The 25,984-nt window shown below is 37.7% G+C and overlaps 2 protein-coding genes across 2 annotated transcripts; one reads left to right on the plus strand and one right to left on the minus strand.

Annotated features, from left to right (window-relative positions):
- Positions 1-745: 745 nt before the first annotated feature.
- Positions 746-11,228, minus strand: serinc2l (serine incorporator 2, like). Its single transcript, XM_062422491.1, has 10 exons — positions 11,118-11,228; positions 7,111-7,272; positions 6,561-6,748; positions 6,225-6,304; positions 5,963-6,100; positions 5,672-5,841; positions 4,730-4,820; positions 3,700-3,850; positions 3,390-3,599; positions 746-2,889 (listed from the first exon to the last, which is right to left on the minus strand). The coding sequence occupies exons 1-10, from the start codon at positions 11,154-11,156 to the stop codon at positions 2,751-2,753; spliced, it is 1,368 nt and encodes a 455-aa protein (XP_062278475.1). The 5' UTR covers positions 11,157-11,228; the 3' UTR covers positions 746-2,750.
- Positions 11,229-22,603: 11,375 nt separating this feature from the next.
- stmn1b (stathmin 1b) lies at positions 22,604-25,867 on the plus strand. Its single transcript, XM_062422434.1, has 5 exons — positions 22,604-22,653; positions 23,830-23,873; positions 24,919-25,091; positions 25,185-25,376; positions 25,470-25,867. Exons 2-5 carry the CDS (start codon positions 23,858-23,860, stop codon positions 25,530-25,532), a joined length of 444 nt encoding a protein of 147 aa, XP_062278418.1. The 5' UTR covers positions 22,604-22,653; positions 23,830-23,857; the 3' UTR covers positions 25,533-25,867.
- Positions 25,868-25,984: the final 117 nt, after the last annotated feature.

The raw sequence follows: 25,984 nt of genomic DNA on the forward strand, positions 1-25,984 counted from the left end.
CTAGCACAAGGGACAGGTCAGACATGTTTATTGCTTCAATTTGCAGTTAGGCAAAAGGTGAAATCTTGTTATTCTTTACTGGGCTTTCAATTTAGCTTTGGACTTCTGTCACAGGAAGCAAAAAAATCAGCCAAGGGTCAAAACATCAGGGGTTGATTTGATTATGTCATCACTCAAACAACTGGTAGAACAAGGTAATTTCAGAAAGAAACAGTGTAACAGTTTAAGCAGCCAACAGGGAAACCCAGGCACTGCAGCATAAGGCCAAATACTGAGACAATTCATCACACATAAAATGTTTACACCACAGCAATGTCTCAAGCATATAGTTTGTTTGTCTTGGGAGTGTCAGTCACTGCTTCACTCTGGGTACAGAACATCCTGCACTGTGTTTATTAGCCCATCATCAGTCCCCAACTCTGGTGCCTCATGACCCAAATCTATGGTTTGATGAACAGGAACGAAAGTAAGCACTATCACACCACCTGCACCTTGGTGACACACTAGAGATAAGGAGATGTTATGTACAATCAACAGCATCCAAGGAGTACCTAAATCGAGCTTAATGTTTACATATTAATCATTATTATATCTAAGTAAATAATGCTTTTATCAAATATTTAGCTTTATCTAGTGTAAATATCAAGATTGTGTTTTTCAATGTATCCATTCATACATTTAAGTGTGAAATTTTTCATAGTGCACTTCATTAAAACTTGAATTGATACGCTGTCAAGGCAAAGAGTGAGCGAAAGATTCCAATCTTTATTAAAAACAAGGTTTATACATTAATTACAATATCAACTCATGTCTTAAGCTTGTGCCTTATGGAATGCAATGACTGACACACCACAATGTGTAAGGCAAGGCATAAAACGCACAAATCAGCATTAGTGATAATTTCTTCTTTAAACGCAGGACTACAAAAAGGCTCTTAGTGTTTTTAAATGTTACATGATATGATAAAACATTGGCAATTCAGCCTTGACAATTTGTCCTTAATAAGGTGATAATGTTAAAATGTACAGTGTATTTGAACTGTTTTATATAGAAAATCAATACAAAAAAATATTTCAATTAAGCACAGCACTTTGAAAAATTCCATTCACAATACTTGTCTGCTGTCAGAGAAACAGGACATGTGATTCATTTGTGTGGGCGTGGAGATATTGGAACATAGACAAAGGAACATTTTCAGGATTGTACCAAAAATGTACAAGTACAAAATATACTGACTTCATTTTAATTCATTCCATACTGATATTGAGGTAACTACTATATAATGCATCAAATTACTGTACCACCATTACAACCATTAACATACTACGTACGTCAATACCATTTAACAGCAATTATTGATATTTTCTGAAATGCTTTGTTATTGTTTTGTACATCGTATTATTTAAAAATCCTTTTTTCCTCAAGTCAATCACATATTCTGCAGAATTCTGGAAATAATGGCTTTTGTGAGAGCACAGGTGGTTGAGAGGTGGCGAGCATGCTATCACCTCCTGTACCGTACCACACTGCACATTGCATGATGCTCACTGCTATGGATCAATATATGTCTCCCTGCTGCAAACTGACTGCTATACAGGTACAGATTGTTGCCCGTGGCTGTACAAGGCCAAACACAGTCAGACACAGAAAGGCATAGCACCGGAAATAAATTACCTTAGCTTGGAGTAAACAAGGAAGAGCTGAGAGAGGGTCTATTAGGACTCTCAAGGTGTAGTGACGTAGTTTTGCATACAGTCTAGCAGTGAAAGGGAAGCCCTGTTACGATCTGCAGGGCGTGCCATATTAGTCTTATCTAACTCTCACACTCACATCATGCTGGGGCTCCCCTGCGTTGCCCCCAGCACTAAAATAGTCCAGCTAATCAGGGGGATTCCAGACCTGGCCAATCAGAGAAGTCTGATCTTGTTGGTCCTAAATACGGAATCTGTAACTGAAACATCTGAGGTATTGAGAAAGTGCATTGTTGCAGAGTCTTTGTGATAGTTCAGTAACAACAATTCAGCAAAAAGATAAAGTTTGTATAGTCATACCAAATCAGGTGTAAAGTAAGAGTAAAGGGGACCAAAGTGAGTCATTGGCAAATAAAAAACTTCTACTGGCTAAAACCACCATCAACCAGGATAAGTAAAAAAATCCACTTTTAAAGGTGCAGTGTGTAGAATTTAGTGGTGTCCAGTGGAAGGGATCTGGCAGAAATGGAATAAAATATTGATAAGTATGTTCTAATTAGGGTATAATGCCATGAAAATCAGAGCTGTTGTATTTGTTTTATCTAGAATGAGCCCTTGATATCTACATATGGAGCAGGTCCTCTTCCAAGGAGCCTGCTGTTTCTGATAAACAAAGCACTGGCTCTCAAGAGAGGACCTTTCACTTTTTGTGAGTTTCGCTTGCCATTGTAGGTTCTCCTACATGTTTGGAAGAGGAGAGCGAGACGAGGGGTATTCAGTTGGTTGCAATCTGCAACCTCACCGCTAGATGCCACTAAATCCTACACACTGATCCTTTAAACACATGTAGTGATTATAACACTCAATAATCACATTGAGAGAAGTTAAACAACAGAAGCACAACAACAGCAGAGGCAATTATTTGACAAAGGAATAAAAAGAAATGAAATATATTTCCTTTATAATACCCTTCTTATTTCCCTTATAGCATCATTCACACTGCCTAGCATACTAGGCAAGAAAACAAAAAACAAATATAGCTAAAAGACATGAAGAGACTCAGCTGAAATCCCTGTCAGGCAAGATGAGAGGGGCAATGAGGGTCCAGAGGTAGAGCCCAAGGCCCAGCCAGCTGGAGCTCATCTTCACCCACACAGCAGGCATACTGCTCTGCATGGCCTGGGTGGTGGTGTCTGGTCTGGGAGGGGACAGAGAGGGAAAAGTAAAACTTACTGAAACCAATTCCAAAAATCCACACATTATAAAATGTATCAACAGATATTTTTCACATACTGTTCTGTGATTGATAAGGAAAAGCTCAGTGGTGGATGAGATTTTTCATGTAACTTGAAATGATAGTGCCCTCTGGTGGCCATGTTTGAGGCCTACAATGCATTGGCAATAACGCCTGAGAATCATTTTAAAACTTTTGGCAATCTCATAAGCATCAACACAGACATGTTCAATTCTTCACTGTTTGCTAATCATTTTGTCAATCGGAGATTTAACAATGTTGTGTTTAAATGCTCTCAACTACGATAAAAAAAAAAATAACGATCTCTCTCACAAGCTGTATTTACTAGTTTAACCACAATCTTACAAGCAAGTGCTGAACTGAACCCTTCATGTCACAAGCCTAATTCTTCGACTTATGCTGCATTTCTATCTGTTGGCACACTAACCCTAACACATACTTACTGGTACCAGTTGGTGAGAGTCATCATGATGTACAGAGAGGCCAGACAGAGGTGAAAGTGGAAAAACGAGTAGCTGTAAGTGACTGCCTCTTCCTCATTGTCCACTGCCCTGCGTATGCCGTCCTCTCCCACTACACCCTCTCCACCTGACCCTCCGCCCTCCTCTGTCTGCATCAGTTTGTTGACTTGGGTGTTACTAGATGAACGGATACTATAGGAGAGACAGATGGAGAGAAAAAATATTAATTATTTTTTTTTTTTTTTTAAACACAAAATGTGATTTATGATGGTGTTAGTGCTGCTAAGCCTACCTGGCATAGAGAGTACAGAAGAGGAAGATGATCAAACCAACAATACCCTGAGCATCCCACCACTGCACCTGTCCTGGGGTGCTGTCACCAGACGGTTCAGTGGTGCTGACGTTCGACACGAGACTCAACAGGCTGGGGTTGCACTTGCGATCTAAACACAGCACACAGCATTTGACATTTTAATAAACTATAACAGGCTATAAAAATACATTATCTTACAGTGTCCCTGTTGACACGCGACCTCAAATTTGGCCTTTTTAATTTACACTTGGCTGTAATGACAATAATAAAAAATAAATAAATAAAATTCAGTATATGCATCCAATGTGCAGTGAAGATGCCCAAAACCTCCCAGAATGTGGTTTGAAATTAATTTGATAATATTAATATATCAGCAGCAAAGTGTGCATGATTTCCAGTTTATAAATACATTACTCTCCGCTGAAATAAATAACTGTCCATGTTGAGCAGTTTCTAATGTTTTAATATGTTCCCTTTGTGATCTAAAATAAGCAGATGTAGCCTGTGAAATGCTAACATAAAGAAAACATGGGCAATGTTTCAACATGCATTAAACCTGAGACAGAAAGCTACCCTCAATTACATTCTTTATCTATCTAATTTTTTTCAAAAAGTAAAGTGAAATCCTCTGTTTGGGTAGTCAAGATGCTTTTTTAAATATTGTGTAAGTGTTATAACTCAGATGCCAACAGTAATACTGCAGTCTACACAAAAGGCAACTGAACACTAAGCTTACATTTAACACAAGCTTGCCAAATGTCTATACAATGACATTTGCTTAGGAAACGAAGCTCACAACACATGAGACTAGGAAGATGCGCAAACTATTAGCAAGAAGCAGCTCTTTGTTTTTCCTATAATGTGCCACTGAAAACTTACCGGTATGATCAAAATGCTGCAGTGGATAAACCGCATGTATACAGGTTTAAAGAGGACAGTATGTATTATCACAAATGCATGCAGAAAAGAAGAAAGCTGCAACTGTTAAACAAGACAACAGGAGACTCACTTGGATTGTTGGTCATTGCAGACCATGTGACATACATGGTGTAGAGGGAGATGAGTGAAGCCTGGAGCAAGCCAGAGTGTGGTTGGGCTTCCTGTAACAAACAGGCCAAACACTCAACATGACAGATTTTCACAAACAAAACTGCATCAAAGACATAAAACATAGTGTCCTCATATCTGATGGAGGTGATGCAGGTAACTAATCTATACTTTGTTGTATGCTCTACTTCAATTGGCCATATAACTGTATGACCATATGTGAGGTGGAGAGACCCCTGACAGGCTCTACAAACATAAAAACATAAATTAATACTTACCTGTCCTTAAATCAAGTAAATGAAATTAAGTGTGTTTGAGTGTGGTATTAGTAAGACATGCTCATCTGAGACTTTAAAATGAACTGGGTCAGCCCATGAGAAGAGGAAGATCATGCCTTATTTGTAATTTGCCATATTAAATTTGACTGATTGTAACAGAAGACGCTTCTGCTGATGAGGCACAAATCCATTTAAACAAGGGAGCTAACAGCAAGGAGAAAAATGAGGTCATGTCCATGCTAGGAGAAATAAATGTGAAAATGCTATATTCCTCTCAACATAGTTCCACCCAAACTAGTGTATTATACATTTTCACTGTGCACATTTTAAATGTGGTCTTACAGCGTGAACCAAAAGTAATCAATGACATTCTCTGTGTTATCTGATTGGCATTGTTGTATAGAATTAGAAATCAGGGGGAACCAGAAATGTCAGAGTTTGTCTATGTCTTGTGTTTTCTGAGTTGTTGATTCTGGAGAGCTTTTTAAGAAGTTTCATTTTTGAGGTGCTTTTGGGAGAAAAAACAGGCTAAATATAGAGATGGAGTGCCAAAAATGAAGAGAATATGCATTTTCATATAAACCTGAATTAGCACAGAGATGGCATAAGACTGGTCCACACTGTACCTGTATCTTGGGTAGGATTGAGACAATGGATATAATAATACAGAAGATCAGGTTGAGGCTGATGAAGACTTTGTGCTCCGTACAGTCATCAGGCGTTGTGTAGTAAACATAAAACAGAACCACAGCAGTGATAGCCAGGCCGTAGAGGAGGACGGTGAAAGACAACAAGCCTGGAAATGACATCAACAAGAATATTTTAAAAGAGCAGCACAGGTTTGTATAATCCATTCAAATGTTGTGTCAAGTGCAGAAATAATTGATATGATTAACACCCATTTTTTAATGTTGTACCTGCAAACCAGCATTTGTTGTCACTATTTTCAGCATTTTCTACCCACACCTTGTTCCAGGAGTGAGCAAAGTCGATGAGGAGAATAAGTTGGATTAGAATGAAGATGAAGGATCCCACCACTCCAAAATAAAACCACACTGTGAAGCGTAAAGGAAAACACACAGTTGTTCCCATAATCTAAAACTGTTAATTGTCTGAGTCATTGATAAGTCAGTGTCTGCTCAAAATAAAGACACATAACATATGAAAGCATGTTAGTACCAGTATGAAATGTTCCATCAGGGATGAAAAAGGCTCCCACTGTTATCCCAATAAGGATCAGAAACTTAAAGAACCAGAACCTGGAAAAGAGTTCCAACACCACCATGAATACAGCAGACAGAAAAAAAGTCGTACATGAAAAGCTGAACATTTTTCCACCCACGTAGCCTAATGACTAAATTCCTCTCATCCTGAATGGTACACATATTTACCCCCTAAACACATTTTAAATTGTGGTATAATGCAGATTGTGAAGACAAGCTAATAGGTAGTTGTTTAAGTTTTAACCTCAATCCCCGAGACATGGACTTCATCTGAGCCAAAGAAAACATTTACCCGTTCTGAATAGCTGCACGTGGGTCTTTGCTACTACGGACACGAATCATGATGGCGGAGAACATAAAGAAGAAGCAGGTCATGGCGAAGCACATACGGTACACAGACTTGTAGCCCACAATGACATCACAGTTGACATGGTTTTCGATACCAGGTATAGCTGTTCCTCCCTGGCAAAATCCTGGGATCTATGAAACATAAGAATTAAAGTAACTTGTAAATTAAGCTTAGAGGAAAGTATTTCATAGAGCAAATATGTAACAATACTTAAAATACCTCAAGGTAAGTGACTGGGGATTTTCTATGAAAGTGTTAAATTGTAAAAATTTTTTACAACATCTAGCAACACGTTTATTACACACACATTAGCCACTTACAGAGTACTTAAACATGTATGAACACCTGTATTCCATACAACTTGTATAGTGTATATTTAGCAAGTACAGCATATCGTAGAATAAACATATACTGTAGTTCAAGAAATCTAACGTGAGGCCCAAAATGCAACACTACCTTAGGGTAACGTAATTGTTAGTAACTGTGATCTCACTTTGCGGAGCTGTGTCTCCATTCCAGGCAGGATCATGATGACTGACACGAAGGTCCCCAGCAGCAAAAAGAAGGAGAAAACCAGCCGTGTGATTGTGGAGTTGTTGGAGGATGGACAACAGCCACACAGAAGGCACGGTGCTGAGCCACACAGACAGGAGACCTACAGGTGTGGCAGAAAATATTATTAACTGTCCAACTACATTTTCTTTTGTATTACCATAAAAACTGGTGTAGAAGTTGCACCGGTGTGTAAGATGCAGTCTATTTTGGGGTAGTGTCATGCTGGGAAAAACTATTTTCTACAAAGGCTGGTTTATTTGAATGCACTACTAACTCAGACTGGCTTGGATTAGGCTATGAGTTTCAATTAAACCTTTTAAAAGAACACAGTAACTTTACATATTTGATACAGTGTGTAGCTATATGCTTACTCAAGTTCCAAAAACTCTCCATCAGAGCTGTCGCAGTGCACAAATACTGTGGCCAAGTTGCACTTTTGCAAATTGCGTTTCAACATCAGTTTGGTCTGTAAATACTGAAACATCACAGTAACTAGTGTCTGAAATACTGCTAATCAACACACTGAATCATTTTTAGTGTGGACGGATTTTTACATACCTATGATCATATCCAGACCCAACCTCTCTCTTCATTTTACTGCTGTATAGGATACACCGGTGTATAAGATGCACCCCACTTTTAAATGAAAAAAATTGCATTAAAGGAGTGCCTTATACACCAGTTTTTACAGTACGTAGAAACTGACAGAATTACATGGAATCCATTATTCTTCATTTCACATTGAATATGACAAACTTTTGATTTTTGCTTTTGATTTACAACTTAATATATTATTTAAAGTTTGTGTTAAGTGAATTCAGCCATGTTCTTCTAAACACATTAAATAGGTCATAAATGTATTTCTCAAAAATGTGTCAAAAGCATTTCAACAATTTAGATTTGAATTGTGGAGTTAGGCTTCACAAACTGTGTTTCAAAATTTCTGTGTTCAGGATTTAGTGGGCGGGTCTGAAAATCACGTAACGCGGCGGTGATTGGCATAAACTTGCCCCTGCTGCTGTAGCAGTATAAATACATTCAGCGCACACTACTACTACTACAGTCTACAGTTAGCCTCCGAGTTAGCCGCGGAACTAGCAGCCAAAAGCTCTCAGACAGGTCCATGTTTCGGGTAGAGGTGGTGACTTTGATTGACAGGTGACACTTGGTAGAGGATGGGGTTTCAGCGAATTCGGCGGGCCCGCCCACAGCGTTTGTGAGCAGAGACAGAGGCTGATTTTTACACAACTTTGAAGCCTAATTTCATATATTTGGCGATTTTTTTAATCATTCAAATTTGGCAGGGTGGTTAACAACACACTTTTCTGTGGTATGTCAAACTCAGAACACATATTTATTCTTACTTTACACAGACTTTAATATTATTAAACAAATGGAAATGGATTAGCATAGCCAAAAATGTTGGTTCTCTTTAATATTTTGTAGCACAGCCTTTGGAGGCAATAACTGCAGTCAAGGCCTTTCTGTAAGTCTGAATAAGGTTTCTACACTGGTGGTTTTCTTCTTGAGCAAACTGCTCCTGTTCTCTCAGGTTTGATGGGTGTCTCCTGTTATGGAGAATTTGTTTGTCAATGGTTAACTCATCAGTGGAGAAAGTGCACAGGAGCTCAGGATGTTTTATGCTGAAAATGTTTATTGAAGCTTGGCTTTGGACAGTCATATCATCTGACCTTGGGTGACACTGTGCAATGCTGTGTCACTGTTATCAAAGTGACTCCTGTCTTCCCCAAAACACCACAGACAGTTGCCTTCATCATCTCAAGCAGAGAAACAGTATTTTTTTAAGGTCAGCCTTTACTGTGACCTCAAGGCCGTGCCTGACCCTAAATATGGAAAATTCTCTAACAGTCTCCCAACTGCAAGTTTCAGCTCTTTCCACAGATGTTCAATTGGATTCAGATCAGGACTCATAGCAGGCGACATCAGAACAGTTCAACACTTTCTTCTCATCCACTCTTGAGTGCTTTTTTTTTTTTTTTTTTTTTTTTTTTTTAGGTTTGGGGTAATAACATCACTGAGCCTCCTCCATTTTTTATGGTAGGCATGGTTTTCTCTTTTTTGAAGGCTTTATTTTTTTCTTCAGTAAATATAGGGATGGTGTGCTTTACCAAAAATCTCTAATTTTGTTCATCTGTCCAAAGCACTTTCTCCCAGAAGGACTGTGGCTTGTCAACATGCAATTTGGCAAAGTCCAGCCTGGCTCTTATTGTGTCTTTTACCATGGAGCCAATTTAAATTCAGACATCGTTGGATGGTGCAATTTGTAACTATTGTACCTTGAACTTAAAGATCAGCTTGGATCTGTATTGCAGTTTTTCTTGGTTCTTTCTTGACCATTTGAGCAATCCTTCTGGTCAATCTCAGATCAATTTTCCTGTTGCAACCATGTCCAGAGATGTCGGCTACAGTTCCATGGGCCTTAAACTTCTTAATAACATTGGCAACATTGGTCACAGGAACATAAAGCTCTTTGGAGATGGTCTTGTAGCCTTTATGCTGACCATGCTTGGCTATTACCTTTTTTCTAATGTCTTCAGCCCACTCTCTAGTGTTCCTTCTGTGTTTCATTTATAATGTGATGTACACAGTGGCACAAAACATTAGAGTGAGTAATTTAACCCCAACCCTCCTTCTGAACTGGCTGCATGAGTGCTTATAAAGATTGAAAACAACTGTGATACTAATTAAAACACAATAGTCTGCTTAAAGCACCAGTACAAATCAATTATTTTATGCAACTTCCAAAGACCGCCAATAATTTTGTCCATGCTATTTATAATGTCTTTGTAGAATATACATGAGTTAAGATATTTTCAAAACGTTTTTGTTTAGTTCCACTGCAAACCAAACATAGACATGCACTGATAATAAAATAATTTTAACTGTTCGGGGCCAATGGTGCATTATTTTAATAAAACGTAAGGGTACAAATAATTTCAACCATGTCGATTAGGGATGGAGAAGGGACAAAACAAAAAAAAGACATTGAGAGTTTAAGCTTTAGGGGGACCCTCATTTAAAATCAGTCAAATTCATGTGGGCAACTGCTTTGCCAGAAAATTAATAATAATTTGGTTTTGTTCCATTATAAAATACTAGGCCTATAAATTATTAATCATGACAATCAATTTCGAAAACTGGATCCAAATAGATAAACATCATGCACATTTCTGACTCAAAACCTAAATAATGATACCATGTCTTAACTGACCAAAGGTTTACAGCTGCAGCAGCTTGCTGATGTTTACATACTGTTAGCATTTCAGATTAAACAATTAGAGCAGAAAATGTTTTCAGAGTATTAAATATTATATTAAATATTATTCTAAACTGCAGCCCCACTAGGGTTATCGGCGAGTATAACTTCCCCATGGCTTTTATGGTGTTAACTTAGTCATCATAGATAAAAAAAAAAAAAACAAGACACCACCCTATTTATATTAAACTGACTTAGCTTTACTCATGCTAGAACTAATGTTTTACTGGCCAATATCCTGAGCATACATATTACATTTAGTGTGTCAATAAGTAGCCAGCGTTTACAATTATGTGAAATATTTCTAACATTAACTTTAACCAGCCAAAGTGCAAATGGCCTGTTCTGACACTTCCTCTTTCCTAAATGCCATGTTAATTCACTAGTTTGATAAGCTAACTTCCTTGAACTGTGTAATGTAATGTTAATGTGTAATTGTCCAGTACAGATAGCAATGTTGTCTGACTTTACATTTAAGCTATAGTAAAGGCATTTAACATTTGGTTTCCTGTTAGCAGGTTTAATTGCTTTATGCTAACCTTAGTTTACAATCGAGTTATTTAGCATTAGCTCGACTTAGCTCGCTAAAGTTGAGAATGAACACAAGAGTGAACAAAAACCTTGCAATAATATCTGAGACAATATTCGTATTGAGATGAGATACTTACACAGCTGGCTACAGAACACAAGGCCAAACAAGCTCCCATTTTGACATTAAAATACAAAGATCGACTCTCGTTTCCCTGTAAAACAGCGTCAGAAGCTAAAAACAGACGGAAGTTCCTCTCCACAGATTTCAAAATAAATGTTTTCGACCTCAAATGACAAGCTTTTCAACATAAAACACAGAGTGTAACAAGATGGGTCCACTTGAAGATGCAGGTATGACCGTTTTACCAAAAATTTTCTGCATGAATAATTTATTGTATTTTTGAAGGATGAAAGCACATCTTTGTATAGTAATTAGGTTTACATTTTTGTTTTTTGTTTTTTATTTCAGCCAAAACAGCCTCGTTGTGATGGAAACAAGAGAGTTTATGTGGGGACTTTGAAACCTACCATCTGATCTCTCACTCAGCATCCTAGCAGAGGAGCGTCTGTTGTTTAAAACTGCAGGAACAGCAAAAAAAGAGCCTGTCAGGTGCTGATAGAAGCCTCTTCAAAGGTCCTGCTGCTAGTGGGGCATCAGCACAGCAAGGGATCCGATGCTGATTGGGTTATTAATAGCCCCTAAATATTAAACCAGCAACAATGAATATTTCAGGAATGAAGCAGGTAAATATAGTAATGAAGTACTGTTAGGTAAAGTTTGGTCTAGAATTCATGTTGTCTTTCACCTTATATATAATGCAATGTACGCATACCCTACCTCTTGAAGAATAAGCAGATAATGGTTCTGGTCTATGAAATTCACACAACATTTGTCTCATTATTTCTGGGGCTACTAGACATAGTACTGGCTTATTGAAACAAGAAGCACAGTGTTTAAAATATTGCTATAAAGTGCTAAAAAGATGCCAGGGAGGCGGGCTGAGTGAGAAAGGAGCAAAATCAAGCACAGTTGGGGCGTTATGTGAAAATTGTGAAGGATTTTCCAAACGGGGCAAAAATTGAAACAAACGACAGTGCCGGTAGTGTCGAAAAGGTCAAAAATGGGGATTTTCCCAAACCTTGCTAAAAGGGGCCAGGGGGGCGGGCTGAGTGAGAAAGGAGCAAAATCAAGCACAGTTGGGGCGTAATGTGAATATTGTGAAGGATTTTCCAAAGTGGGCAACAATTTAAAAAAAACGACAGGGCCGGTAGTGTCGAAAAAGTCAAAAATGGGGATATTCCCAAACCTTGCTAAAAGGGGCCAGGGAGCGGGCTGAGTGAGAAAGGAGCAAAATCAAGCACAGTTGGGGCATTTTGTGAAAATTGTGAAGGATTTTCCAAAGTGGGCAAAAATTGAAAAAAACGACAGGGCCGGTAGTGTCGAAAAAGTCAAAAATGGGGATATTCCCAAACCATGCTAAAAAGGGGCCAGGGGGGCGGGCTGAGTGAGAAAGGAGCAAAATCAAGCACAGTTGGGGCATTTTGTGAAAATTGTGAAGGATTTTCCAAACCGGGCAAAAATTGAAAAAAACGACAGTGCCGATAGTGTCGAAAAAGTCAAAAATGGGGATTTTCCCAAACTTTGCTAAAAGGGGCCAGGGAGCGGGCTGAGTGAGAAAGGAGCAAAATCAAGCACAGTTGGGGCGTTTTGTGAAAATTGTGAAGGATTTTCCAAAGTGGGCAAAAATTGAAAAAAACGACAGGGCCGTTAGTGTCGAAAAAGTCAAAAATGGGGATTTTCCCAAACCTTGCTAAAAGGGGCCAGGGGGACGGGCTGAGTGATAAAGGAGCAAAATCAAGCACAGTTGGGGCGTAATGTGAATATTGTGAAGGATTTTCCAAAGTGGGCAACAATTTAAAAAAACGACAGGGCCGGTAGTGTCGAAAAAGTCAAAAATGGGGATATTCCCAAACCTTGCTAAAAGGGGCCAGGGGGGCGGGCTGAGTGAGAAAGGAGCAAAATCAAGCACAGTTGGGGCTTTTTTAAAAAATTGTGAAGGATTTTCCAACGTGGGCAAAAATTGAAAAAAACGACAGGGCCGGTAGTGTCGAAAAAGTCAAAAATGGGGATTTTCCCAAACCTTGCTAAAAGTGGCCAGGGGGACGGGCTGAGTGATAAAGGAGCAAAATCAAGCACAGTTGGGGCGACACTACCGGCCCTGTCGTTTTTTTCAATTTTTGCCCACTTTGGAAAATCCTTCACAATTTTCCCAAAACGCCCCAACTGTGCTTGATTTTGCTCCTTTCTCACTCAGCCCGCCCCCCTGGCCCCTTTTAGCAAGGTTTGGGAAAATCCCCATTTTTGACTTTTTCGACACTACCGGCCCTGTCGTTTTTTTCATTCTTTGTTCAATTTGGAAAATCATTCACAATTTTCACATTACGCCCCAACTGTGGTTGATTTTTCTCCTTTCTCACTCAGCCCGCCCCTCTGGCCCCTTTTAGCAAGGTTTGGGACAATCGCCCACCCTTCCCCACTTTTGACTTTTTCGACACTACCGGCCCTGTCGTTTTTTTCAATTTTTGCCCACTTTGGAAAATCCTTCACAATTTTCACAAAACGCCCCAACTGTGCTTGATTTTGCTCCTTTCTCACTCAGCCCGCCCCCTGGCCCCTTTTAGCAAGGTTTGAGAAAAATCCCCATTTTTGACTTTTCCAACACTACCGGCCCTGTCGTTTTTTTCAATTTTTGCCCGGTTTGGAAAATCCTTCACAATTTTCACACAATACCCCAACTGTGCCTGATTTTGCTCCTTTCTCACTCAGCCCGCCCCCCTGGCCCCTTTTAGCAAGGTTTGAGAAAAATCCCCATTTTTGACTTTTTCGACACTACCGGCCCTGTGGTTTTTTTCAATTTTTGCCAGGTTTGGAAAATCCTTCACAATTTTCAAATAACGCCCCAACTGTGCTTGATTTTGCTTCTTTCTCACTCAGCCCGCCCCCCTGGCCCCTTTTGGCAAGGTTTGGGAAAAATCCCCAATTTTGACTTTTTCGACACTACCGGCCCTGTCGTTTTTTTAAATTTTTGCCCCGTTTGGAAAATCCTTCACAATTTTCACACAATACCCCAACTGTGCTTGATTTTGCTCCTTTCTCACTCAGCCCGCCCCCCTGGCCCCTTTTAGCAAGGGTTGAGAAAAATCCCCATTTTTGACTTTTTCGACACTACCGGCCCTGTTGTTTTTTTCAATTTTTGCCAGGTTTGAAAAATCCTTCACAATTTTCAAATAACGCCCCAACTGTGCTTGATTTTGCTCCTTTCTCATTCAGCCCGCCCCCCTGGCCCCTTTTAGCAAGGTTTGGGAAAAATCTCCAATTTTGACTTTTTCGACACTACCGGCCCTGTCGTTTTTTTCAATTTTTGCCCGGTTTGGAAAATCCTTCACAATTTTCACACAATGCCCCTGTCGTGCCAAAAAGTGATCGTCTGCCAGAATCTGATTTGTGGCCGCGGGAGCGCGCACAGCAGCCCGTTGAGCGGTAGCGCTATAAAACGTCTAGTTTTCTTTTGATTAAACGGTCATAATATGCATATACAAACAATTATCACACATTATCACAACTGTGGCCAAAAGAAGTGTAGTTTGTAGCGAAATAAGGCATGGCAATTACGTGATAGACATGTCTCTACAGTATGTTTGATTTATGGGTGTGTTTTCAATAAAGAAATGATCACTTTTGCATTGATCCTCGTGACTCTGCATTGTTTTTTATCTGATCTGGGCCCTACGTAGTATTTGCTTCCCATGTTTGGATGTGTTTTGTATATCTAATATTATTGTTTATGCATACTATTAAAATAACAAACAGTTTTCACCTGCCAAAATTGATTGGAGGCCAAATGCATTTACTGAATGGTTATTTCTGCCTAAATATGACTTGATCTCATTCATAAGCTTCATAATATAAACACTAGAGCTCACAGGACAGTTTGGAACTCTTTTAAAGGAACATTACAACACAAAATGTGCATTTTCACCTGCCAAAAATTGATTGTAGGCCACATACAGTTACTGAATGGTTATTTCTGCCTAAATATGACTTGATCTCATTCATAAGCTTCATAATATAAACACTAGAGCTCACAGGACAGTTTGGAACTATTTTAAAGGAACATTACAACACAAAATAAGGCATTTTCAACTGCCAAAAATTGATTGTAGGCCACATACAGTTACTGAATGGTTATTACTGCCTAAATATGTCTTGATCTCATTCTTGAGCTTCATAATATAAACTCTAGAGCTCACAGGACAGTTTGGAACTCTTTTAAAGGACCATTACAACACAAAATAAGGCATTTTCACCTGCCAAAAATTGATTGTAGGCCACATACAGTTACTGAATGGTTATTACTGCCTAAATAGGACTTGATCTCATTCATAAGCTTCATAATATAAAGATCTGAGCTCACAGGACAGTTTGGAACTCTTTTAAAGGACCATTACAACACAAAATGTGCATTTTCACCTGCCAAAAATTGATTGTAGGCCACATACAGTTACTGAATGGTTATTTATGCCTAAATTTGTCTTGATCTCATTCTTGAGCTTCATAATATAAACTCTAGAGCTCACAGGACAGTTTGGAACTCTTTTAAAGGACCATTACAACAAAAAATAAGGCATTTTCAACTGACAAAAATTGATTGTAGGCCACATACAGTTACTGAATGGTTATTTCTGCCTAAATATGTCTTGATCTCATTCTTGAGCTTCATAATATAAACTCTAGAGCTCACGGGACAGTTTGGAACTCTTTTAAAGGACCATTACAACACAAAATAAGGCATTTTCAACTGCCAAAAATTGATTGTTGGCCACATACAGTTCCTGAATGGTTATTTCTGCCTAAATATGTCTTGATCTCATTCTTGAGCTTCATAATATAAACACTAGAGCTCACAGGACAGTTTGGAACTCTTTTAAAGGAACATTACAACACAAAATGTGCATTTTCACCTGCCAAAAATTGATTGTAGGCCACATACAGTTACTGAATGGTTATTTCTGCCTAAATATGTCTTGATCTCATTCTTGAGCTTCATAATATAAACTCTAGAGCTCACAGGACAGTTTGGAACTCTTTTAAAGGACCATTACAACACAAAATAAGGCATTTTCACCTGCCAAAAATTGATTGTAGGCCACATACAGTTACTGAATGGTTATTTCTGCCTAAATATGTCTTGATCTCATTCATAAGCTTCATAATATAAAGATCTGAGCTCACAGGACAGCTTGGAATTCTTTTAAAGGACCATTACAACACAAAATGGGCTTTTCCACCTGCCAAAAATTGATTACGGCCATTAATTTGATACTGAAAAGTGTTTTCTTGCTCAAAATTACTTCCTATTACTCAACAGAGCAATATTTAGCTCATTATAGATTAACCTGTACTCTGTATCCTCTGGAAATGGTGTAAAGGGCCAATGCTATGCATAAAATGCATTTTTTTACTTGCCAAAAATTGATACCTGCCCTTAATTTGATTCTGAAAGAGTTTTTCTGCCTCAAAATGACTTCATATCACTTTCCACAGTAATATGAAGTCATTTTGAGGCAGAAAAACCCTTTCAGTATCAAATTAAGAGCTGGAATCAATTTTTGGCAAGTGAAAATCTGCATTTTATGTGTTGCACTGGCACTTCACTCAGTTTTCAAGAGGTAAAGGGTACTGTTTATGGTATTATCTTCTAAATATAACTCTGTTGAGTGATATGAAGTCATTTTGAGGCAGAAAAACTCTTTCAGAATCAAATTAAGGGCAGGTATCAATTTTTGGCAAGTAAAAAAATGCTATTTATGCCATGCATTGGCCCTTTACAAGATTTCCAGAGGGTACAGAGTACTGGTTAAGGTATAATCAGGTAAATATAACTCTGAAGAGTTACATGAAGACATATCGTGGCAGAAAAACCCTTTCAGTATCAGATCTGGAGCGGGAATCAATTTTTGGCAAGTAAAAAAATGCATTTTATACGTAGCATTGGCCCTTTACACCATTTCCAGAGGGTACAGAGTACAGGTTAATCTATAATGAGCTAAATATTGCTCTGTTGAGTAATAGGAAGTAATTTTGAGCAAGAAAACACTTTTCAGTATCAAATTAATGGCCGTAATCAATTTTTGGCAGGTGGAAAAGCCCATTTTGTGTTGTAATGGTCCTTTAAAAGAATTCCAAGCTGTCCTGTGAGCTCAGATCTTTATATTATGAAGCTTATGAATGAGATCAAGACATATTTAGGCAGAAATAACCATTCAGTAACTGTATGTGGCCTACAATCAATTTTTGGCAGTTGAAAATGCCTTATTTTGTGTTGTAATGGTCCTTTAAAAGAGTTCCAAACTGTCCTGTGAGCTCTAGAGTTTATATTATGAAGCTCAAGAATGAGATCAAGACATATTTAGGCAGTAATAACCATTCAGTAACTGTATGTGGCCTACAATCAATTTTTGGCAGTTGAAAATGCCTTATTTTGTGTTGTAATGTTCCTTTAAAATAGTTCCAAACTGTCCTGTGAGCTCTAGTGTTTATATTATGAAGCTCAAGAATGAGATCAAGACATATTTAGGCAGAAATAACCATTCAGGAACTGTATGTGGCCTACAATCAATTTTTGGCAGGTGAAAATGCACATTTTGTGTTGTAATGTTCCTTTAAAAGAGTTCCAAACTGTCCTGTGAGCTCTAGTGTTTATATTATGAAGCTTATGAATGAGATCAAGTCATATTTAGGCAGAAATAACCATTCAGTAAATGCATTTGGCCTCCAATCAATTTTTGGCAGGTGAAAACTGTTTGTTATTTTAATAGTATGCATAAACAATAATATTAGATATACAAAACACATCCAAACATGGGAAGCAAATACTACGTAGGGCCCAGATCAGATAAAAAACAATGCAGAGTCACGAGGATCAATGCAAAAGTGATCATTTCTTTATTGAAAACACACCCATAAATCAAACATACTGTAGAGACATGTCTATCACGTAATTGCCATGCCTTATTTCGCTACAAACTACACTTCTTTTGGCCACAGTTGTGATAATGTGTGATAATTTTTTGTATATGCATATTATGACCGTTTAATCAAAAGAAAACTAGACGTTTTATAGCGCTACCGCTCAACGGGCTGCTGTGCGCGCTCCCGCGGCCACAAATCAGATTCTGGCAGACGATCACTTTTTGGCACGACACTACCAACTGTGCTTGATTTTGCTCCTCTGTCACTCAGCCAGCCCCCTGGCCCCTTTTAGCAAGGTTTGGGAAAATCCCCATTTTTGACTTTTTCGACACTACCGGCCCTGTCGTTTTTTTCAATTTTTGCCCACTTTGGAAAATCCTTCACAATTTTCACATTACGCCCCAACTGTGCTTGATTTTGCTCCTTTCTCACTCAGCCCGTCCCCCTGGCCCCTTTTAGCAAGGTTTGGGAAAATCCCCATTTTTGACTTTTTCGACACTACCAGCCCTGTCGTTTTTTTCAATTTTTGCCCACTTTGTTTTACTCTCACATATGTGGATTATGAGTTTGGGTACTGTCCATGTATCTTTGGGTCATTCGAGTTTCTTTTCAGGAACGAGTATTGAAAAACAAAAAACGAGTGATTTGTTTTAAATCTATGATCATCATCATCTATGATCATTTTTACTACTATTGAAATGTACTGCAACATACTGACAGGGATTCCTAATCCACCCCATTATATCAATGAGGTCAAGCTAAATAACAGAAAACTCTTTGTATAATGAAATATAGTTCAGCAGTATCACAAACAGCTCCAAACAGTTGATTTAATGCCTCTCTGAAAACAGTTTCAACAAAAACTGAACATTATAACCTTAATAAAGTGAGAATTTACTGCACAACTGTTTTAGTATTAGACTACAATACTTTTAGCAAGATGGACATGATGCACTGGCAACTACTAATTTATGGCAGTTTGCATATGCATTGTTTATTCAAGTAATTCAAGTGACGTTTACAAGAAACTATCTGGCAGACACCACAACACACAAACATAGCAGACAGAGGAGCTTTGTTGTCAGTACTGTTTCGGGCAAATAAGCCAACTCATTCCAGCGGCAACATGGTGACCCCGGTCTGTTGTTTTTTTGTTTTGTTTTGGGTTTTTTCATAACGTTGAAGATGTTAAAAGTATGTGGCGATGATGATGATAATGATGATGATAACAGGGTGAAAAAACAGATGGTGGTTCAGGATAGTTATCATAATCAACCAATATATTAACTCAGCCGGACAAGTCAAAATAACCACTTTGCTCAGTCATGGGTTTCAAGTTTAATTAATAATCTTGTACATTTAGTGACTGAAAATGTGTTTCTGAGTAAAAATGGTTAGGAAGTGATCCTCCTCTGACCTCCAATACCTGGGCGGTTTGACTGTTTTTGTGAGACCAGAGTGAGCTGTAACACCTTGTTACCAGAAATGTCAGAGCTCGATCATATCATATTTACCTTTCTATATTGACATACAAATACATATGTGGCACAGATATTTACCGTTATATAAGACAAACTGATATACTTCTTTTGTATGCGCACAGCAATACGACAAACCTCCCAAATACATTATGGTAAGAATTAAAAATGCAACTGCAGCTAATTGTTACATGGTTTCATAAAGATACAGTGCGATTTAAGTTGAATAGCATTAAACTGTATCAGCTGTATTACTATGGTAATCAGATTACTTCCCTACAAGTAAGTTAATTACTTGTTGGAAGTTAAATAGTGGTAAACTGTATTACAATTAGGGCTGTCAATCGATTAAAATATTTAATCGTGATTAATCACATGATTGTCATGAGTTAATCTGCGATTAATCACAAATTAATCACCCATTTTTTATTTGTTCTAAATGTATTTTAAAGGGATATTTTCCAAGTTTTTAATATTCTTGTCAACATGGGAGTAAACAATCCAGAATAATGAAATACTTACTGTACTGCATGCTTTAAAAAATATGCTGAAAGCAAGTCGGCTGGCAGAGGCCCTTGGATGGCAGTTCATGGTTGCCAATTGATCAGTGGGACAAAAGTTGAAGAAAACCACAGTGAAAGATGCCAAAATCCTGTTTAGGCAGCCTAAAGAACACCCCAAGGAGGTCGGCTTCAAGTCTGGTGGATTGTCGGGGCCGCCCTCTGGAACCCTACGTAATGTAGTGCACCTATGGTAGCCTACCGATGCAAAAAGTAACTACAATTTTTTTAAATTACAATTTATAAGTGTGTTGCTCTATTTGTGCATTTGTGTGATGTAGGATTTATTTATTATTATTTATTCTTTATTATTTATTTCTATTTTATTTCTTTATTTTATTTCTACTTAGAAAGTATAAGTTAAGAGACTTTCATTACAAGATGATTAGTTAAAACAATTCAAAATACACCTGCATTGTTATACATTTTGTGACTTTCAGTCATATATTTCATCATAGAAGTTTTCTGGAAAATAGTGTTAAAATCTTGTCTCGTTCTCGTTCTCGTGAACCCAATACCGTGTATCTTATTGTGAGCTGAGTTTATGTCACACCCCTGTTTCACACTGTAACAGATAAAGCAACATCAGTCCTCGGGGTGGCCCTGATACATCAGCCTTGCACAAATATTTAGAGTCTACCTTAACATGTTCCTGCATAGAAAAAATACTAGTGTACACATGTGTCAACATACTACAATTACATTTAGTTTTAAACTACAAGCAATATCACACAGCCTAGGATGGAGGGAATGCGGTAATAATTTGGGACATGCAGTGTCTCTGTGATGTAATGTTGCCTTGTACCACACCAGCAGTCAACTCCAACCTGTCAGAATGTTAACTGTTTATGAGCTTCAGCTGAGCTGCTTATGACTTATTCTCACTACTAGAGGCTATACTGATTTGACAGAACAATCTGGTGGCTGAATATAAGGCATTCAAAGTACCACCCTTTGCTATGTCAACCCATCTGTACCAGTCTCAATGATGAATGGTGACATGGGCCCTGTTTACAGGACTGACATTAAGCCTATATGAAGAATACCTTGAACTTCAGTATGTGAAATACACATGATGGGGTAGTTTTTTTAACATATAGTAAAGTTATATCACCCATGGGGCATTTTTGGCCACTTGCCCCTGTGAGGCTCCTATAATCTCCTCTTTGTTCTTGTGCTGGTGGGCTCACTTGGTTGGTAGCAGTTATTAGCTGATGTCTGCCTTTCTATTTTATTGTTCATAGGACGCAGCTGCCAGGATTAAAACTTCCCTTTCAACCATTACAACTCATTCATCACTCTCTCTTGTAGTTTTTCCCTTAAGGAAGAGCTGCAACAAAAAGCCGAACATTGCACTTGAGCTTCACAGAAGATGTGCAGAGAACCTGTTTTCATTCAAATAATTTGATTCCTAATATTGGAGTTTTATAACAGTTTGTTTATAAGTAGTCTAACAGGGAGATAGACTGGTCTAATCGACCCCAAACATAAGTGACATCACTATTAGGCTACATACTTTAGCCTACATGATGTACACTACATTTCTTTGTGAATTACTTTTTGTAAAATAAAAGGCACATATATTTGTTCATGCATAGCCCATGTAACTCATAAAACATAAAATATTTCCTTATTCAATGTAATAGCAATACTTCCATCAATGTGGAAGCTACACTTGTGAGAAAGGGAAACATTACTAAATACTATATTTGATTTTAATAAGACCAGAAGAATAGAAAGTACAATTAATTAATTACATATGTGGTATACATTTATCATTATTTTTACACATACTATGTTTGAGGTGAGGTCTGTGGGTCTATTTTAAGTAAAGCTAATGTCAATTAAACACAAAGGTTTTAACAAGACCAACTTGCTGTACCATCCCAATAATACTTATTTACTAATACTTATACGGGTAAGTCTCTTTCAGTGCAATATGCTGGATTGCAGTGTTGGGAAGTAACTAGTTACATGTAACGGTGTTATGTAATTGAATTAAAAAATAAATGTAACTGTAGCCTAATGCATTACATTACATTTTTTTATACTTTGTAAATAAATCATGACATGGGCTGAAATGGTGTCACAGTAACAATTAAGCCCATGCCAGACTTTTGACCTTTTTCATAAAATATCTTTATTTTATATTCCAAAATCTACATGAATTAATGAATACATTTCAAATGAGAGATAAATCTTGCTTTATAAGAAATGATCTCCCTTATACATCATGTCAAGTAACCTTCCCAACCCTGCTGGATTGCATATTTATCTGCGGACAGTGACTTAAAATACACATGTATGTGATGTCAAGTCTATGAAAACGTTAGATTAACGCATGGTGTGTTTTGGCAGGTGTTGCTCTAACAACATGAGGAGGCTCTCTCTGTGCCAGCTTTGTCTGTTATTTATCCTGTTACTCCTGGCGCTTACAGCGTCAACAGTGTCTGTGATTGGTGGATTTGGACCAATGAAAACAAACTGCGCTGATGATGTATGAAGTCAGTAGCTTTTCGCGCGAAGGGGCAGAAGTCGGCGGCTTGAATAGAGAGAAGGAGAAGTTGGTGGAAGTCTGCTCTTCAAGCGCAAGCACTTGACGGTGAGAACAATACTCTTATGTAAATTTTTAACCAGGCTTTCAGTCCATTCAGTATTAGTGCTGACAGACTTAAAGGTAAATTCACACACCTTTTTTCTTTTTTCCCCCTTTACAGTTCGGTTCAGCTTTACTGAAGTCAATTTTAGATGTTACGGACTTTGTTGACATGGCCGCTGATATGCAATTCATCAAAATTCAAACAGCTTTTGAAAATACATTAAAAACAGGTTGCATTTATCAGTATATAATAGGCATATCATTTATTATATTGTAACATCTTCCCATATACTATAACGTTAAGCCAATACGTTTATTTACAATAAGTTGTTTTAGTCGATATTATGTAATCATGACCATGATGACACCATAGTACGTTTAGCTAGCTGTCTTTAGTGGTTGATGCTTATCTTTCTTACTATTTGTTGGAAAACCGACTTATTATTATAATTTTAAAGTACTTTTCCAAGTTTATGTTTTTGCTTCGGTATTTCAAGTGTGTGTGTGTGTGTGTGTTTGTGGGCGGTGGGGGGTGGGGTGGGTGTAGTGTTAGTAAGGTATTTTTCCGTTTGTTTTGCCGCGCCCCCGCCATTTTTTATAACATATCTTGTAGAAATGTACCTTGTGTGTGCACTTTTGGAAAACTGCCTTTTTAGAAACTGCGTTTGTGTCATTATTACTCGCTAACACTGTATAGTAGCTGAGACAGTAAGACAGATAACTTGTTTTGTTATGTCATGTTGATAACAGGTTATGTAACGTTACACCAGTATGATTTGCAACTATAAAGCACCTGCTGCTGTGTAATTCGTATTTATACTTAGAGGATGAACTGCTGCATCCACATGTGTGACAAGTCCTCAAATAAATGACTTAAGTATATGTATTTTTGAAATAAACAGGTTATCATGTTGGCTTTGTGTGTCCAAAGCAATATGTGTTTTGATTCTGTGGGCTAAAACAGGAGGAGAGTAATATTTTTTTGCATGCTTGAACAATGATCTGTCAAAACATGAGCTGTTATTGTCGCTGCATTGCTGCTCCTGCTGTCAGATCATAGACATTCTGCAAAAATAGCACCGCACCCTTTGATTTACCCAAGTTATATTAATGAACACTTTACTTTATGTACAATCAAAACATGTATTTCTTGATACTAATCTTTATGTTTTCCTCTAGTGGTATTACAAGCAACAATCCTGCTGAAATGGAAGTCAGTGGAGGTGGGTGTAAACTGCTAATATGTGGATTATAATTTTTTTTTATGAATGCAACAATATTTAAAAAAACATTTTAAAATCAAAATGAATGCCTTTTAAAATAAAATGTAAATACTCTTTCATTCCGACATAGGTCTGTACTATAAAAACAAAACCAAAACAAAAAACATACTTACTGAGTAAGTTACTGAAGACTTCTGAAACCATATAACCACTCAAACACATGTTGTACCAGTAACTGGAGTTCTTTGATGTGGTTGGTGCTACATGTTGCAGCAGTGATCTGTAAGGCAGCACTTGTACAATGCTGAAAAACAGTCTTTGTTTTGTCACATCTTATTTTCATTTCTACTTCATTGGAAACGCAAGATGATGCCACAAAGCTGTCTGGATTGTTGTTTTCTTTTGACCTCTCTGACAGAGCAGTCACCCCTAAAAAGTAGCAGAAAGCAGGGCTGGGAGATTTGGACAAAATCAAATATCACAATATTTTAGATATCGATATTTCAACAGTATTGTAGAGATGAATGGTGATGCTTTCATAAAATATTTACACAATTAAGTTTTTGATAGATAATCATCAGTAATATGGATATAATGACAAACTTGGTAAAAGGTACATAACAAAACAGCTAGAACAGTGGTAAGTTCAGAAAATTATATATTTTTATTTTTATTTAAAACCAGGAAAAGACAACTCTGATGATATTACGATATCCAAAATCTAAGACGATATCTAGTCTCATATCACGATATCGATATAATATCAATATATTGCCTAGCCCTAGCAGAAAGACAGCTTAAACTCTTTCAATTATCTTCAATCCGACAATGAATCTCAGTGGAGGCACTATCTTTGTGTAGCACTGCTTAATTGAACACAGTTTTGTTAATCAGTTAATTGTTTGTCATTTATCAAGTAAAAAACAACCATTTCTAATATTGGAATCAAATTCTATGTTCTTTGTCTCCGTCACTCTATCACAGATCTGCCATAGCTTGACCATCCATTTTACTAGTCAGCACTAACAAATGTCCTGTTTTATAGACATCCAAGTTAAGGAGCTGAACAAGCGTGCTTCAAGTCATGCATTCGAGCTCATCCTGAGCCCCTCAACTCCTGATGCCAAGGGTGAATTTCCATTGTCCCCTCTTAAAAAAAAGGAAACATCGCTGGATGAGATTAAGAGGAAACTGGAAGCTGCAGAAGAGAGACGCAAGGTAATTGCTCACGGATGTTTTTAAAAAATGACCATGAATACACAATACATGTTTAGGATTCAGGTTCAGTAAACTCTTCTGTCATTTTGTCAGAGCCATGAGGCTGAAGTGCTGAAACACCTCGCTGAGAAACGTGAGCATGAGAAGGAGGTCCTCCAGAAGGCCATCGATGAAAACTGCAACTTTAGCAAGATGGCACAAGAGAAACTCAATCAGAAAATGGAGGCAAATAAAGAGAACCGCAATGCACGAATGGCAGCACTCAATGAGAAATTCAAGGAGAAGGTAAGCTCCTAATGGCATATCGGCCTCATGTTCATCTTTTATGTTGGAGAAAAAATTAATGAATGTGATTCTTCTGTCTTTAAACACAAACAGGACAAGAAGCTTGAAGAAGTGAAGAAAAACAAGGAGACAATGACTCCAAGCAAAGAAAATTAATTTTGATCATAATCTGGAAAAGTTTACATCTCAAAAGATAAGTTTATATTTTTTTAACTGACACTTATATGGTATTGTTTGTTGTGTTAGTTTTGATGGTGTGGATATAGGGTGATTCCTCCTTACTTTTTTCTTTAGATTTCTCTTCGGCAGCTGATTACACTGTTTTTTGTGGTATGAAACTGTGTATTTTTACTTTTGGAGGCATTCCATTGTACTAAAGTGGTTTATGTACTAAATACTGTTTAATATGCTGAATAAGTCTCATAATACTGTTCTAAATTGTTGATAATGTTTGAATAAGCTGTATGTGGTTCACCCATTAAAGTTGATGTCCACAATTTAAACGTTTTCTGCCCTTATGTATGTTGAGTGAATCAATGTTATTGTGAAAATTATTTATTTCTGTATCATGAGATGAAGACTGGCATACTTTAATGTAAGAGTACAGA

The sequence above is a fragment of the Scomber scombrus genome, chromosome 7 (genome assembly GCF_963691925.1).
Source record: "Scomber scombrus chromosome 7, fScoSco1.1, whole genome shotgun sequence".
Lineage (NCBI taxonomy): Eukaryota > Metazoa > Chordata > Actinopteri > Scombriformes > Scombridae > Scomber > Scomber scombrus.